Below are 15,263 nucleotides of genomic sequence, written 5' to 3'. Positions count from 1 at the left end.
AAAGAGGAAGCCACCTGGTAGAATTCTGTACAGACCGTAATTTAATCATAGTTAACACTTGGTTCAAGAATCATAAAAGATTGTATACATGGAAGAAGCCTGGAGATACCGACAGGATTCAGATAGATTGTATAATGGTAAGACAGAGATTTAGGAACCAGGTTTTAAATTGTAAGACATTTCCGGGGACAGATGCGGGCTCTGACCACAATCTACTGGTTATCAACTGTAGATTAGAACTGAAGAAACTGCAAAAAGGTGTGAATTTAAGGAGATGGAACGTGGATAAACTGACTAAACCAGAGGTTGTACAGAGTGTCAGGGAGAGCATAAGGGAACAATTGACAATAATGGGGGAAAGCAATAAAGTAGAATAGGAATGGGTAGCTTTGAGGGATGAAATAGTGAAGGCAGCAGAGGATCAAGTAGGTAAAAAGACGAGGGCTAGTAGAAATCCTTGCGTAACAGAAGAAATATTGAATTTAATTGATGAAAGGAGAAAATCTAAAAATGCAGTAAATGAAGCAGGCAAAAAGGAATACAAACGTCTCAAAAATGAGATCGACAGGAAGTGCAAAATGATTAAGCAGGTATGGCTAGAGGACAAATATAAGGATGTAGAGGCTGATCCCACTAGGGGTAAGATAGATACTGCCTACAGGAAAATTAAAGAGACCTTTGGAGAGAAGAGAACCACTTCCATGAATATTAAGAGCTGAGAAGGAAACCCAGTTCTAAGCAAAGAAAGGAAAGCAGAAAGGTGGAAGGAGTATATAGAGTATCTATAGAAGGGCGATGTATTTGAGGCAATATTATGGAAATGGAAGAGGATATAGGTAAAGATGAAATGGGAGATATGATACTGCGTGAAGAGTTTGACAGAGCACTGAAAGACCTAAGTCGTAACAAGGCCCTAGGAGTAGACAACATTCCATTAGAACTACTTACAGCGTTGGGAGAGCCAGTCCTGACAAAACTCTACCATTTGGTGAGCAAAATGTATGAGACATGCGAAATACGCTCAGACTTCAAGAAGAATATAATAATTCACATCCCAAAGAAACCAGGTGTTGACAGATGTAAGAATTACCGAACTATAAGTTTAATAAGTCACAGCTGCAAAATACTAACGTGAACTCTTTACAGGCGAATGGAAAAACTGGTAGAAGCCGACCTCGGGGAAGATGAGTTTGGATTCCGTAGAAATGTCGGAACACGTGAGGCAGTACTGACCCTACGACTTCTCTTAGCAGCTAGATTAAGAAAAGACAAACCTACGTTTCTACCATTTGTAGACTTAGAGAAAGCTTTTGACAATGTTGACTAGAATACTCCCTTTCAAATTCTGAAGCTGGCAGTGGTAAAATACAGGGAGCGAAAGGCTATTTACAATTTGTACAGAAACCAGATAGCAGTTATAAGAGTCGAGAGGCACGAAAGGTAAGCAGTGGTTGTGAACGAAGTGAGACAGGGTTGTAGCGTCAACCCAGTGTTATTCAATCTATATATTGAGCACGCAGAAAAGGAAACAAAAGAAAAATTTGAAGTAGGTATTAAAATCCATTGAGAAGAAATAGAAACTTTGAGGTTCGCCGATGACATTGTAATTCTGTCAGAGACAGCAAAGGACTTGGAAGAGAAGTTGAACGGAATGGACAGTGTCTCGAAAGGAGGGTATAAGATGAATATCAACAAAAGCAAAACGAGGATAACGGAATGTAGTCGAATTAAATCGGGTGATGCTGAGGGAATTAGATTAGGAAATGAGACACTTAAAGTAGTAAAGGAGTTTTGCTATATGGGGAGCAAAATAACTGATGACGGTAGAAGCAGAGAGGATATAAAATGTAGACTGGCAATGACAAGGAAAGCGTTTCTGAAGAAGAGAAATTTGTTAACATCGAGTATAGATTTAAGTATCAGAAAGTCGTTTCTGAAAGTATTTGTATGGAGTGTAGTTATGTTTGGAAGTGAAACGTGGACGATAAATAGTTTGGACAAGAAGAGAATAGAAGCTTTCGAAATGTGGTGCTACAGAAGAATGCTGAAGATTAGATGGGTAGATCACATAATTAATGAGGAGGTATTGAATAGAATTGGGGAGAAGAGGAGTTTGTGGCACAACTTGACTAGAAGTAGGGATCGGTTGGTAGGACTTATTCTGAGGCATCAATGGATCCCCAATTTAGTACTGGAGGGCAGCATGGAGGGTAAAAATCGTAGAGGGAGACCAAGAGATGAATACACTAAGCAGATTCAGAAGGATGTAGGCTGCAGTAGGTACTGGGAGATGAAGCAGCTTGCACAGGATAGAGCAGCATGGAGAGCTGCATCAAACCAATCTCAGGACTGAAGACCACAACAACAACAACAAGATTAACCTGACCAAAAATTTCTCCTATACAGACGAATGACATTAAATAGCTGTCTCGCTATCGTATAGGGGGTACGAAGGAAAGCGAAGGGCAATTTCTACATCATTACAAGTTGCAGCTTACTTCCTCACCATTACAAGTTGCAGCTTACTTCCATAATAAAAATTCACAACGGATCAGTGTGTCTGGCAATGGTATGAAGGCAAAACTGTGGCGTGCTGTACTCACTTTAATCTTAGTAAACATTTCACGAAAACATGTGTTGTTGTTCATATGCATATTGTGGTCTTGTGTGTTGCAGGCATTTCAATGCACAAGGGCTACGCGTTCGTGCAGTTCACGAACCCTTTCGACGCCCGCAGTGCCTGTCTGGGTGAGGATGCTCGGACGGTCTTGGGCCAAGTGCTCGGTGAGTACCGACGCATAGCACAGTCGCGCAACTTAGTTTCTGTGTGATGGGACGGTGATGAAGCGTTACATCGGTACAACGAAGATAGCACTGACGCAGATTTGTGAAATCGTAGTATTCGTACCACAATATTTTATTTTACTGAAATACAAATTTAGTAACGCTCATATCCAAATCTGTCTATCCTAATAGAACTATTTTAAAACATTTTGATTGTTATTTCGTTTATTTTCATCGTGTATTTGATTTACATCGGTGCCAATTTTCGTACAACTTTTATGACGTTATTAAATGCAACTTCTTTAAAACACACTGAACTTAATGTAATCATTATTGATTGAAACTAGTCTTAAAATCTAATAAAGAAATCTCTTGCGCTCAGAGACAGAAGTACTAGTGTTTTAGAAATGTCATGGTTGATTACCTGTTTCCATTATCCTCCCAAAATTGTGCAAATGTATCTGAAAATTCGGTAAGATGTCTACAAGCGGCATTGAAATGAATGAATTTTTTAGTCGGCAACAAAGTATTCTCCTTCCAGTCGCTCAGTCGCCGCGTTACACGAAATTTCCGAGGTCAAATCTTATGGTGACGTCATCTACATATACAACTACATCTATACCCCGCAAGCCACCCAACGGTGTGTGGCGGATGGAACTTTACGTGCCACTGTCATTACCTCCCTTTCCTGTTCCAGTCGCGTATGATTCGCGGGAAGAATGACTTCCGGAAAGCCTCCGTGCGTCTCATATCTCTCTTACATTCGTGATCTCCTCGGGAGGTATAAGAAGGGGGAAGCAATATATTCGAAAACTCATCCAGAAACGCACCCTCTTGAAACACGGACTGCAAGCTACACCGCGATGCAGAGCGCCTCTCTTGCACAGTCCGCCACTTGAGTATGCTAAACATCTCCGTAACGCTATCACGCAGACCAAATAACCCTGTGACGAAACGCGCCGCTCTTCTTTGGATCTTCTCTATCTCCTCTGTCAACCCGACCTGGTACTGATCCCACACTGATGAGGAATACTCAAGTATAGGTTGAACGAGTGTTTTGTAAGCCACCTCCTTTGTTGATGAACTACATTTTCTAAGGACTCTCCCAGTGAATCTCAACTTGGCACCCGCCTTACCAACAATTGATTTTAAATGATCATTCCACTTCAAATCGTTCCGTACGCATACTCCCAGATATTTTACAGAAGTAACTGCTACTAGTGTTTGTTCCGCTATCATATGATCATACAATAAAGTATCCTTCTTTTTATGTATTCGCAATACATTACATTTGTCTATGTTAAGGGTCAGTTGCCACTCCCTGCAGCAAGTGCCTATCCGCTGCAGATCTTCCTTCATTTCGCTGCAATTTTCTAATGCTGCAACTTCTCTGTATACTACAGCATCGTCCGCGAAAAGCCGCATGGAACGTCCGACACTATCTACTAGGCCATTTATATATATTGCGAAAAGCAGTGGTCGCATAACACTCCCCTGTGGCAAGCCAGAGGTTACTTTAACGTCTTGACATCTCTCCATTGAGAACAACATGCTGTGTTCCGTTTGCTAAAACTCTTCAATCCAGCCACACAGCTGGTCTGATATTCCATAGCCTCTTACTTTGTTTATCAGGCGACAGTGCGGAACTGTATCGAATGCCTTCCGGAAGTCAAGGAAAATGACAACTTCCTGGGAGCCTGTATCTAATATTTTCTGGGTCTCATGAACAAATAAAGCGAGTTGGGTCTTACACGAACGCTGTTTCCAGAATCCATGTTGATTCCTACAGAGTAGATTCTGGGTTTCCAGAAATGACATGATACGCGAGCAAGAAACATGTTCTAAAATTCTACAACAGATCGATGTCAGAAATACAGGCCTATAGTTTTGCGCATCTGCTCGACGACCCTTCTTGAAAACTGGAACTACCTGTGCTCTTTTCCAATCATTTGGAACCTTACGTTCCTCTAGAAGCCTAGAGACTTGCGGTACACGGCTGCTGGAAGGGTGGGAGGGGGGGGGGGTGCAAATTCTTTCGCGTACTCTGTTGAGTGATTTCAATTCCTTGGACACTTATTTCGATGTCAGCTATATTTTCGTTCGTGCGTAGGGAAGGAATTTCAGTGCGGTCTTTCTATGTGAAACAGCTTTGGAAAAAGGTGTTTAGTATTTCAGCTTTACGCGTGTCATCCTCTGTTTCAATGCCATTATCATCCCAGAGTGTCTGGATATGCTGTTTCGATCCACTTACTGATTTAATGTAAGACCAGAACTTTCCAGGATTTGCTGTCAAGTCGGTACATAGAATTTTACTTTGGAATTCACTGAACGCTTCACGCATAGCCCTCCTCACGCTAACTTTGACATCGTTTAGCTTCTGTTTGTCTGAGGGGTTTTGACTGCGTTTGAATTTGCAGTGAGGCTCTCTTTGCTTTCGCAGTAGTTTCCTAACTTTGTTGTTGAACCACAGTGGGTTTTTCCCGTCCCTCACAGTTTTACTCGGCACGTACCTGTCTAAAAGGCATTTTACGATTGCCTTGAACTTTTTCCATAAACACTCAACATTGTCAGTGTCGGAACAGAAATTTTCGTTTTGATCTGTTAGGTAGTCTGAAATTTGCCTCCTATTACTCTTGCTAAACAGATAAACCACCCTCACTTTTTTTATATTCCTGTTTACTTCCATATTCAGGGATGCTGCAACGGCCTTATGATCACTGATTCCCTGTTCTGCGCATACAGAGTCGAAAAGTTCGGGTCTGTTTGTTATCAGTAGGTCCAAGATGTTATCTCCACTAGTCGGTTCTCTGTTAAATTGCTCGAGGTAATTTTCGGATAGTGCAGTCAGTATAATGTTACTCGATGCTCTGTTCCTACCTCCCGTTCTAAACATCTCAGTGTCCGAGTCTATATCTGGTAAATTGAAATCTCCACCTAAGACTATAACATGCTGAGGAAATTTATGTGAAATGTATTCCAGATTTTCTCTCAGTTGTTCTGCCACAAATGCTGCTGAATCGGGAGGTCGGTAAAAGGAGCCAATTATTAACCTAGCCCGATTTGTTGAGTATAACCTCCACCTATAATAATCCACAGGAACTATCCACTTCTATTTCACTACAGGATAAACTCCTACTAACAGCGAACAAACGCGCCACCACCAATTGCATGCAATCTATCCTTTCTAAACATCGTCTGTGCCTTTGTAAAAATTTCTATAGAATTTATCTCTGGCTTCAGCTAGCTTTCCGTACGTATAATGATTTCAGCTTCAGTGCTTTCTATCAGCGCTTGAAGTTCCGGTACTTCACCAATGCAGTTTCGACAGTTTACAATTACAATACCGATTGCTGTTTGGTCTCCGCATGTCATGACTTTTCCCCACACACTTTTTATTTTTTTATTTTTTTGTCAGCCGAAGCGACTGCTGTGAATGCGAAATGTTACGTATGTATTATTTGATGTCTCCTGATTGAGTGCGCCACGTTTGCGTGACTTCCGACAGATAGTGCAGCTGTGGAACAGTTTCAAAATGGCGTCTGTAGGTGATGTACGTTACAAGCGACGTACCGTCACTGAATTTCTTACTGCAGAGAAAGAAGTGGTGGGGAATATCCACAATCGCTTGTGCAAAGTCTATGAATCGTCTGCTGCTGACAGAAATGCAGTTAGTCGCTGGGTACGGATGGTGAGGTCATCAGAAGGCGGTTCGGCGGAGCTCCACGATTTGTAGCGGTCGGGGAGACCATCCACGGCTGACAAACCTGACATGTTGCCTCGGGCTGATGTTGTCATCCGCGAGCACAAACGCATTACGACTCGGCTGTTGGCGCTGCATCTGTCAATCGGCAAAGGATTCACACAGTGAAGCACTGGCTCCGCCAGCAGGACAAGGATTGGCACCGACAAGGCGTACACGCTAGTGTTTCGCGCTGGAGGAAGGCCATAGAAAGGGACGATTACGTGGAAAAATAGGTTGCGTGGATAAAACACCATTCTTTCGTGTGTGTAGTTGTAATTATATTCAATAAAGAATTTTTCAAGAAAAAAATGCGGTGCGTTACTTTCTGGGCAACCCTCGTAGTTTCTAAAGTGTAATACTGTGCAACGACTAAGATTGTGATCTGTGCTGGTGTAGTTCTGTATAATGCCACAGGTGATCATGGAATGAAGCGAAATGACCACTGGAAACACTCTAGACAAATCCAGAATGATATTTTCACACTGCAGCGGAGTGTGCGCTGATATGAAACTTCATAGCAGATTAAAACTGTGTGCCGGACCGAGACTCGGACTCGGGACCTTTACCTTTCACGGGCAAGTGCTCTACCAACTGAGCTACCCAAGCACGACTCACGCCCAGTCCTAACAGCTTTACTTCTGCCAGGACCTCCCCTTCCCCCAGACTGTGGGTAAGCCATGTCTCCGCAATATCCTTTCTTTCAGAAGTGGTAGTTCTGCAAGGTTCGCAGGAGAGCTTCTGTGAAGTTTGGAAGGTGGGAGACGAAGCGCCAAGAACCGCTCGGCCACCGCGGCCGGTACACTCTAGACAGAAATAAGCTGTCCACTCTGTGTAGTGACGGGACATTCACCAAAATTAACGTCATCAGCGGAATGACTCATCATCACGGACTGCGCCAGGTGCCTTTACTTCATCAGGTGCTGCGAATAGATCTCACAATCACCAAGAACACTGCTGCAACGCCTGGCGATCGCGATTTGTACTCTCTCTCTGCTGAGTAAATGCAGGGGACATTTGACTTCAGAATGATAGCCAGCCTTGAGTTAGAGCGCCACTGTGGCGTGGAGAGTCTGTGGACCGCGGGCGGGACAAAGGCGGGCCTCTGCCCCGGCTCTGTTCGGTCCTTCTCGGAAGAGCCGCGAACAGCGTGACATTTCATCTCACATTGCGATGTGGCATTCTGCGGTCGGCAGAACTCTCTGAGCTCGGCAGAATCGTGGTATCAGCGCCTTTCATCCTTCGCTATTTGTTCGTGATATGAACGACTAGAGAGGCAGTTCTGACGTTAGGGGTAATAATGGAAGCAGATCTAAAGAAAAATCAAGAAACGTTCACAGGATTTGACGATCTGCAAAAAGCGTTCGATAGCGTAAATTGGTACAAGATGTTAGAAATACTGAGAAACATGGGTAATACACAACATGTTAAAGAGCCAAGAGGGAATAACAAGAGAGGACGGCCGAGAACTAAGTGCTCGGAGTAGAAAGAGTGTAAGACAGTGATGTAGTGTGTTAAATCCAGCCTAGTCGTCAAATATGAGGTGTCTACGAAACCTGCTTTCTCGTACCAGTAGCCGCGCGGTATGAGGCGCCTTCCCGCGATTCGCGCGGCTCTCCGCGTCGGAATTTCCTCCGACGGTCATGGGTGTGTGTGTTGTCCTTAGCGCAAGTTAGTTTAAATCAGATTAAGTAGTGCATAAGCCTAGGGCCCGATGACCTCAGCAGTTTGCTCACATAGGAATTTACCACAAAAATTTTTCTCTGGTCGCTAGACAACATCCAAACAAATTGTATTAATGAGTTTCATTAGAAAAGGAAAAGATTGCAATACTTAACTTTGATTATTACACAGATGTGTCGGAAGCAAAGGGCGACATGCAAAATAAGCAATGTTCTTCAGTACAAACAATTCCCAAGTGCGCGTTACATAGATTGTACAAGCGAAGTAATTAGTGTCGGTGCTTCTATCTGAGCTGCTAATCTTTAAGCTACTCTTCAACTTGGCCGCAACCAGTCGGGCGCGGCGCACATGTCCTCATCGCGTACGGGCTGATGTTGGCGCGTTGTCTTCCTGGAGAGGGGTCGGTCAGCATGCTATTGGCTGACGTCTTCTCACAACGGTCTCTCCTCCATCATTTCCGACTGGCGTGCCGGGGCTTGACTTTACGCCGTAACATAGTCTTTCGCTCCTACTGTTCAATTTGCACATCGAAGAAACAATGATGGAAATAAAAGAAATGTTCAGGAGTAGGATTAAAATTCAAGGTGAAAGGATATCAATGTTACGACTCACAGATGACAGTGCTATCTTAAGCGTAAGTGAAGAAGAATTACATGAACTGCTAAATGGAATGCAGAGTCTAATCAGTAAAGAGTATGGATTGAGAGTAAATCGAAGAAAGACGAAAGTAATGAGAAGTAGCAGAAATGAGAACAGTGAGAAACTTAATATCAAGATTGATGGTCCCGAAGTAGATGAAGTTAAGGAATTGTAATACCTAGACAGCAAAGTAACCGATGTTGGACGGAGAAAGGAGGACTTCAAAAGCAGACTAACACTGGCAAAAGGAGCATTCCGGGCCAACAGAAGTCGTTTAGTATCAAACGTAGGTCTTAATTTGAGTAAGAAATTGAGTGTACGTTTGAAGCACAGCACTGTATGTATGGTAGTGAAACATGGACTGTGGGAAAACCGCAACGGAAGAGAATCGAAGAATTTGAGATATGGTACTAAAGACGAATGTTGAAAATTAGGTGGGTTGATAAGGCAAGGAATGAGGAGGTTCTACGCCGAATCTGAGAGGAAAGGAATATGCGGAAAACACTGACAAGGAGAAGCGACAGGATGATAGGACATCTTTTAAGACATCAGCGGAATGACTTCCATGGTACTAGACAGAGCTGTAGATGGCAAAACCTGTAGGGGAATATAGAAATTGGAATACATCCAGCAAATAATTGAGGACGTAGGTTGCAAGTGCTACTCTGAGATAAAGAGACTTGCACAGGAGAAGAATTCGTGGCGGACCAAATCGAATCCGTCAGAAGGCTGATGACTCAAAGGAAAAAAAAAAATGTAGGACCTTCACAGGTCCAGTGCCTTTTTCCCAAAAAGAGTACATTTGACGATCAATCGTCGTAGTCCTTTAAAATGGGAATGACGCAAGAGAGGGAAGAGAATTCTTAATTCATAAAAGCAACGGATAGTGCTTATATGTTATGAAACGACATTACAGTACCATGCAGAAAGAATATAAACTTTTGGGATTAGAAAGAACAACTTTGTGCTAAATTTGTAGGAGTAGCAGTTGAAGAAATTGGTGGTATGAATAGTAAAATTTCTGAAGTCGCATCCATTATTCCATTTTCAGTTGCAACACTTTTTCAGAGGAAATGAACGACGACTATGGAAACTTCATGAATTACTGCAAAGTGCACTGGGTAAGTCAAGAGGAATACTCGTAACAATTATTCGATTTAAAACTCATTGTTGTTGTAATCATGAAGGAAAAAGGAGTGCAGAAAGGAAAATTAGAACATACAGAATGGATTGCAGAATTCGAGTTTTGAGTTGACCTGACTGCACACTGCCCACTTCCTTCTGATTTGATGGGGATACATTTAGAAAGCAAATCTCGTTTTAGAAGGGATACATTCTGACAAAGACAGTCTAGTTCCCTAAGTTCACTGATGTTAAAGAAGATGCGAGGTCTGAAGAATTCATTGTGACCATGAAAGAATTGCAACGATAGTTTTACGAACGTTTTGAGGATACTGACAATGTTACATCTGTTTTCTGGCTGTTTTCGTTACCTTTTGCTGTTCCAGTTGAAGGCACCCCTGTGCATGTTCAGATGGAACTGACTGACCAGCAAGGTAGTTCCAGTTTTAATTACAAATATTTTTACGTTAAAATTTCCAGTACACCTACATTGCTTTTCTCAGGTAGATTTTACAAGTCTCCGTAATGAGGTTGAAAAAAAATATTTCGATCGAAATATTTATGTGAAAGACTTTGTTTCTATTGTAAAACGATATAAGGCATGATTACTTGGCAACTTGAGCGCAAAACCCTGTGAAAACTTCTGCGTCTGCCTGTATTCAGACAGTTTGTACTAGATAAAATTGTATGTCTTCAGCGTGCCGAAAATAATTAATACTGTAAACTTGTTCGTTGTGCGTGATCTGTGTTGTTGGGAAACGAGAGACATAAAACCAAGTCGTATGCAGTGGGACTGTGCTGTCATTTAAATGCGGCGTGTTCGCTGTTACCTCTCTTCCCGCTCTTCGCGCTCAGAGACAACACGGTGTGGCGGTGGGGGCGGTGGGGGAACGCATGGCTGGCGGACCGAAATCTTGGCCACCCCTGCTTCAGATAGTCACGTTTCACATTTCCAACACACACCAAACACACACACACACACACACACACACACACACACACACAGCGTCATTGTAGTTGGGTCTTGCCTTTTTATGATTAGATAAGTATTCCATCAACATGCAGTTATTGGAATAACCACCGACAAAGTCCAGGTCAAATTCAACTTGTGGTTCCCGTTTCGTGGTATGGTAGTCTGCTCCAGAGCACATTCATCGTTATGCAGAGACGCTTCTAGAAGTGGACTATTGTCCATCTATGCCGCAACAAGAGAAAGCACACTTTCATAGAGCCATTACACGTAGCTCAAATCCGTTAACATGCAAATGTGGTACCGAGCGAGGTGGCGCAGTGGCTAGCACACTGGACTCGCATTCGGGAGGACGGCAGTTCAAACCCGCGTCCGGCCGTCCAGATTTAGTTTTCCCATGACTTAACTAAATCGCCTCTGGCAAATGCCGGGATTTGTATGTGCAAAGCCGATTTCCTTCCCCATTCTCGATGCAGTTCGAATTTGTGCTCCGTCTCTAATGACCTCGATGTCGACGGGACGTTAAACCCAATGTTCCTTCCTTCCTTTGTAAGTATATTGTAGTATGTGGTCTTGTGCAGTTTGTAACCGTCTGAGTAAAATTTTTACTCACAGATATTTGGGACGTAGGTGTAGGCGAGCCCATTTGTTTTAAATAAATGAGCGTTAGCCACTGTAGGCTGCATACCACTCAGGCATCCACTTAGGGCGTTGTACCAACATTTGTCTAATCGTCTTACAAAAGGACCGCACTTTCTAGTCGTCACCGATTTCGTAAAAGTTTGTGGTATGCACAGGGCTTGGCCAGAGGTGAAAGTGGCGGAAGTGGGAGCTTCATATAGCCAAGTGTTTACAAAAAATAGCTTATTTGGCGCGGGTCGAGGAAAGCACGAGCAATTTACGTTAACCTAGAATCTCGGCAGGGGTTAGTGCAGCGGAAACAATACAGAAGGATAATTCGGGGGTCGTGGGATCTACTCCCTATGCAGCGAGTTTTTTTATTTTTATTTTTATGTTGTTTGCACTGCAAATGAATCGAAACAACGCTCAATATGAATATTTATTAATATTTTCCCAAAAGGCATGAAAAAAGCAAGGGGAAAGTTTTGGACTGCAAATAAATTGCCAGGAAGAGATTGTAAGACGTACACGATAACGTCTTATACAAATTAGATATTTTAATTATTTTATTATTGAGTGCTGGTGTGTTATTCATCGTAAAACAGAAGAAACAGTAATATACTCGGTGTCTGGTAAATGTCATAAACGCAAAATTTTTACAGTTACATAGTTATTGTAAAGTTTTTATCGAAAAAATTAGTTAACATTCATAAAAGTTTCTTTCTCATCGAACAGTTTGGGGGCAAACCACGCCTAACCTTTCATTTGGTCAAATATTGGTGATATACGACGTACCGTATTCTGATGCACTCTTGGTTGGACGCGATCAGATACGAGCAGTTTTTGATCATATTCTTCGTCTGAAGATAGTAATGGACATCAGTGGGTTGCAAAAGCGGAACGCATTTGACGGGAATCCTACCTCGGAAATTTATTCGCAATCCCAAATTTCCGTTTGCCTTTCCTTTTCATGCCTTTTACGAAAATCTTAATAAACACAATATACTGAGCCCTATTCTGATTTAGTTGCAAATGAAAGTACAGTAAAAATTGAAAATAAAAAGCAAAAAATTTCTGCAGAGTAACTCGAACCCACAGCCATCGGATTACTGTTCTGCAGTCTTTTCTCTGCGCTAAGCGAATGTGAATGACTTATGGCTGTCCAGTAAGCGCCAGTAATGCTACTTGTAATCTGCCCCTCCTTCCTAGTTGCTGCTATTGTTCACAATGGCCGGCCGCGGTGGCCGTGCGGTTCTAGGCGCTGCAGTCCGGAACCGCGGGACTGCTACGGTCGCAGGTTCGAATCCTGCATCGGGCATGGATGTGTGTGATGTCCTTAGGTTAGTTAGGTTTAAGTGATTCTAAGTTCTAGGGGACTGATCACCTAAGATGTTAAGTCCCATAGTGCTCAGGACCATTTAAACCATTTGTTCACAATGCTCTTTTCGGAGGATTACAGAGGCGTAAGGTTACAATAAACTTTTTACTTTTTTTTCTTGTAGAGTTGGCTACATTTCTTCCTGTCTAGGGGTCTGATTCCTGAAGATGAGATTCTCACATTTTAGGTCCTCATGATTGAATTGATATAAATAATATTGACGATTGTCGTTGCAGAATTTTTGTTTTTACGTTAATTTATTCTGTCACTTTTTTGTATACCACACAGTCTTTTGGATTTTCGCATTAACAAAGTTAAAATTACATTAGTTGCCCAAAATACAAAAATTCGTCCGATCGCATCAAAAGCTTACTTGCTAATACCTCACTCTGCTTACTAACACTATTTAAAAAGGGTTTCTTGACAAATAAATTTCTATCAGTCTCGATTATTGTTTCACAAATAAATCCAGAATTAAACATAATAAACAATACTAGATAGTGTAATCAGTAATAACAGACATTTTAAGTGTGCCACATAATTCGTAATTTCAAATGTTTCTAAAAAAAATTTAACTGTACACTTGACGGCAAAAATGTGGGTCACTGCCTAATACAACCAACATAACGTAACTGTGTTGCAGGTCCTCTAAACACGAAAACCCTGTGGGGGGTACTTTCGTTTGACTACACACAATGAGTACCGCAAGAAACTACTAAGAAACCATAGGTCCTTATGGCAGTCAGTCTAAGCGTCAACTAATATCGTCATACAAAACATATTGGAAAACAGGTTCTTAGCGATGAGACAACCCATAACACTCATAAACTAACCTTAATTACAACAAGTGACATTCCAAAATTTCTGAGAAAACGGATTATTTTACATATATCGTACAGTAATCCTTTGTCAAAATTAAATACTTAATACATGGAGTTATAAAGCTGTACGGCAATTGGAAAAAAGTTTTTCGCTCTCTAAAAGGTTTTCCAACCACGTGCTGAAGGTCGCTCAATTGCGAGTGGCTCTGGAAATGGATATTGGACGAACCAGTAGAAAAACGCGATTAACGGCAACAAGCACTCTAAGGAAATCTCAACATTAACAGCGAATCACCAGTAATATCATTGTTCTCGTAACACATCAACAGCTACGTGTACACAAATTTGAACTTTAAATGACATGACCAACGTCGTCGTTCGGGACCTGGATTCAAACCCAGCACCTATAGCCATTGCTAACTAAGCTAAGCTTTGTTTGTGCCTTATTGAGACTGGATCACTAGGCATAAAGAGACGTGAAGCATAGACGTTTGCACCAGTATCAGTTATCAATTCAGATCCTGAAAATAAATGACGAAAATGTTTGTAAGGAATCGGGAATCCTGTCATAATAGTTACCGTCCTGGGAACTACCCCCAACGACGATTTGTATGGTGTCAAGGTATTCTCATGTTTAAAATTGAAATCCCATCATATAAAGCATGTGACAGGGATGCGAACCCAGCACCTACTCGGATTGTTAACGAAGTACAGTCATGCTAAAAAGTATCCGAACGACCTGGATTGCATTTCGCCTGATTCCCATGCAACCCACATAACGCAGCTGTCCAGCAGGTCCTCTTATCGCTCCTTGATACAGTCGTTTGACTACTGAAAATGGTTCCAACAAGTCACCACTAGAAAACACTGCTCTGTATCGCAATAACTCAGGATGTAAAGTAATACCACGATACTAAAAATATCAGGGAACACGTTATCACAGATAAGACTGTCCTTAAGTCTTGTAAACTCGCATTTATTGCAACAACTGACATACCTGAAATGTTAGCACTCTCATTATTACGGCAGATGGGTAATGCACGTAGTAAGTGCGTCGTATTCATGATTTACTCTTCAGAGTAACATACCATACTTGTTATTTAACACAAAATTTCATTAAAAATTTACGTTATTCACGAGCAGCTAGTTGAGAATATGTAGGAACTTCAAATGACACGACGAACCGACTCGTCCTGCATATGGATTCAAACCCAGGTCATGCAGGCTAGGCCGCGGTGGCCGTGCGGTTCTAGGCACTTCAGTCCGGAACCGCGTGACTGCTACGGTCAAAGGTTTGGATCCTGCCTCGGGCATGGATGTGTGTGATGTCCTTAGGTTAGTTAGGTTTCAGTAGTTCTAGTCTAGGGCACTGATAATCAGATGTTGAGTCCCATAGTGCTCAGAGCCAGTTGAACCAATCATGCAGACTAAGATTTCGTGGCTGACGGAAATTAACAGTCATTCCTGACTAGGCATAAAGAGAGTGATATACCTCATTTTTGGACA

General features: G+C 42.1%; 1 protein-coding gene across 3 annotated transcripts in view; it reads left to right on the top strand.

The window, feature by feature from the left end:
• The window catches only part of LOC126481424 (RNA-binding protein Raly-like), a 440,289-nt gene that overhangs the window by 274,119 nt on the left and 150,907 nt on the right, over positions 1-15,263 (top strand). For all 3 annotated transcript variants that reach the window (XM_050105166.1, XM_050105167.1, XM_050105165.1), the window contains exon 3: positions 2,677-2,784. In XM_050105166.1, the coding sequence (XP_049961123.1) occupies positions 2,677-2,784 (108 nt within the window). The remainder of the gene's footprint in view (positions 1-2,676; positions 2,785-15,263) is intronic.

This window comes from Schistocerca serialis, chromosome 5 (genome assembly GCF_023864345.2).
Source record: "Schistocerca serialis cubense isolate TAMUIC-IGC-003099 chromosome 5, iqSchSeri2.2, whole genome shotgun sequence".
Taxonomy (NCBI): domain Eukaryota; kingdom Metazoa; phylum Arthropoda; class Insecta; order Orthoptera; family Acrididae; genus Schistocerca; species Schistocerca serialis.
This window is presented reverse-complemented; position numbering and strand designations above follow the sequence as displayed.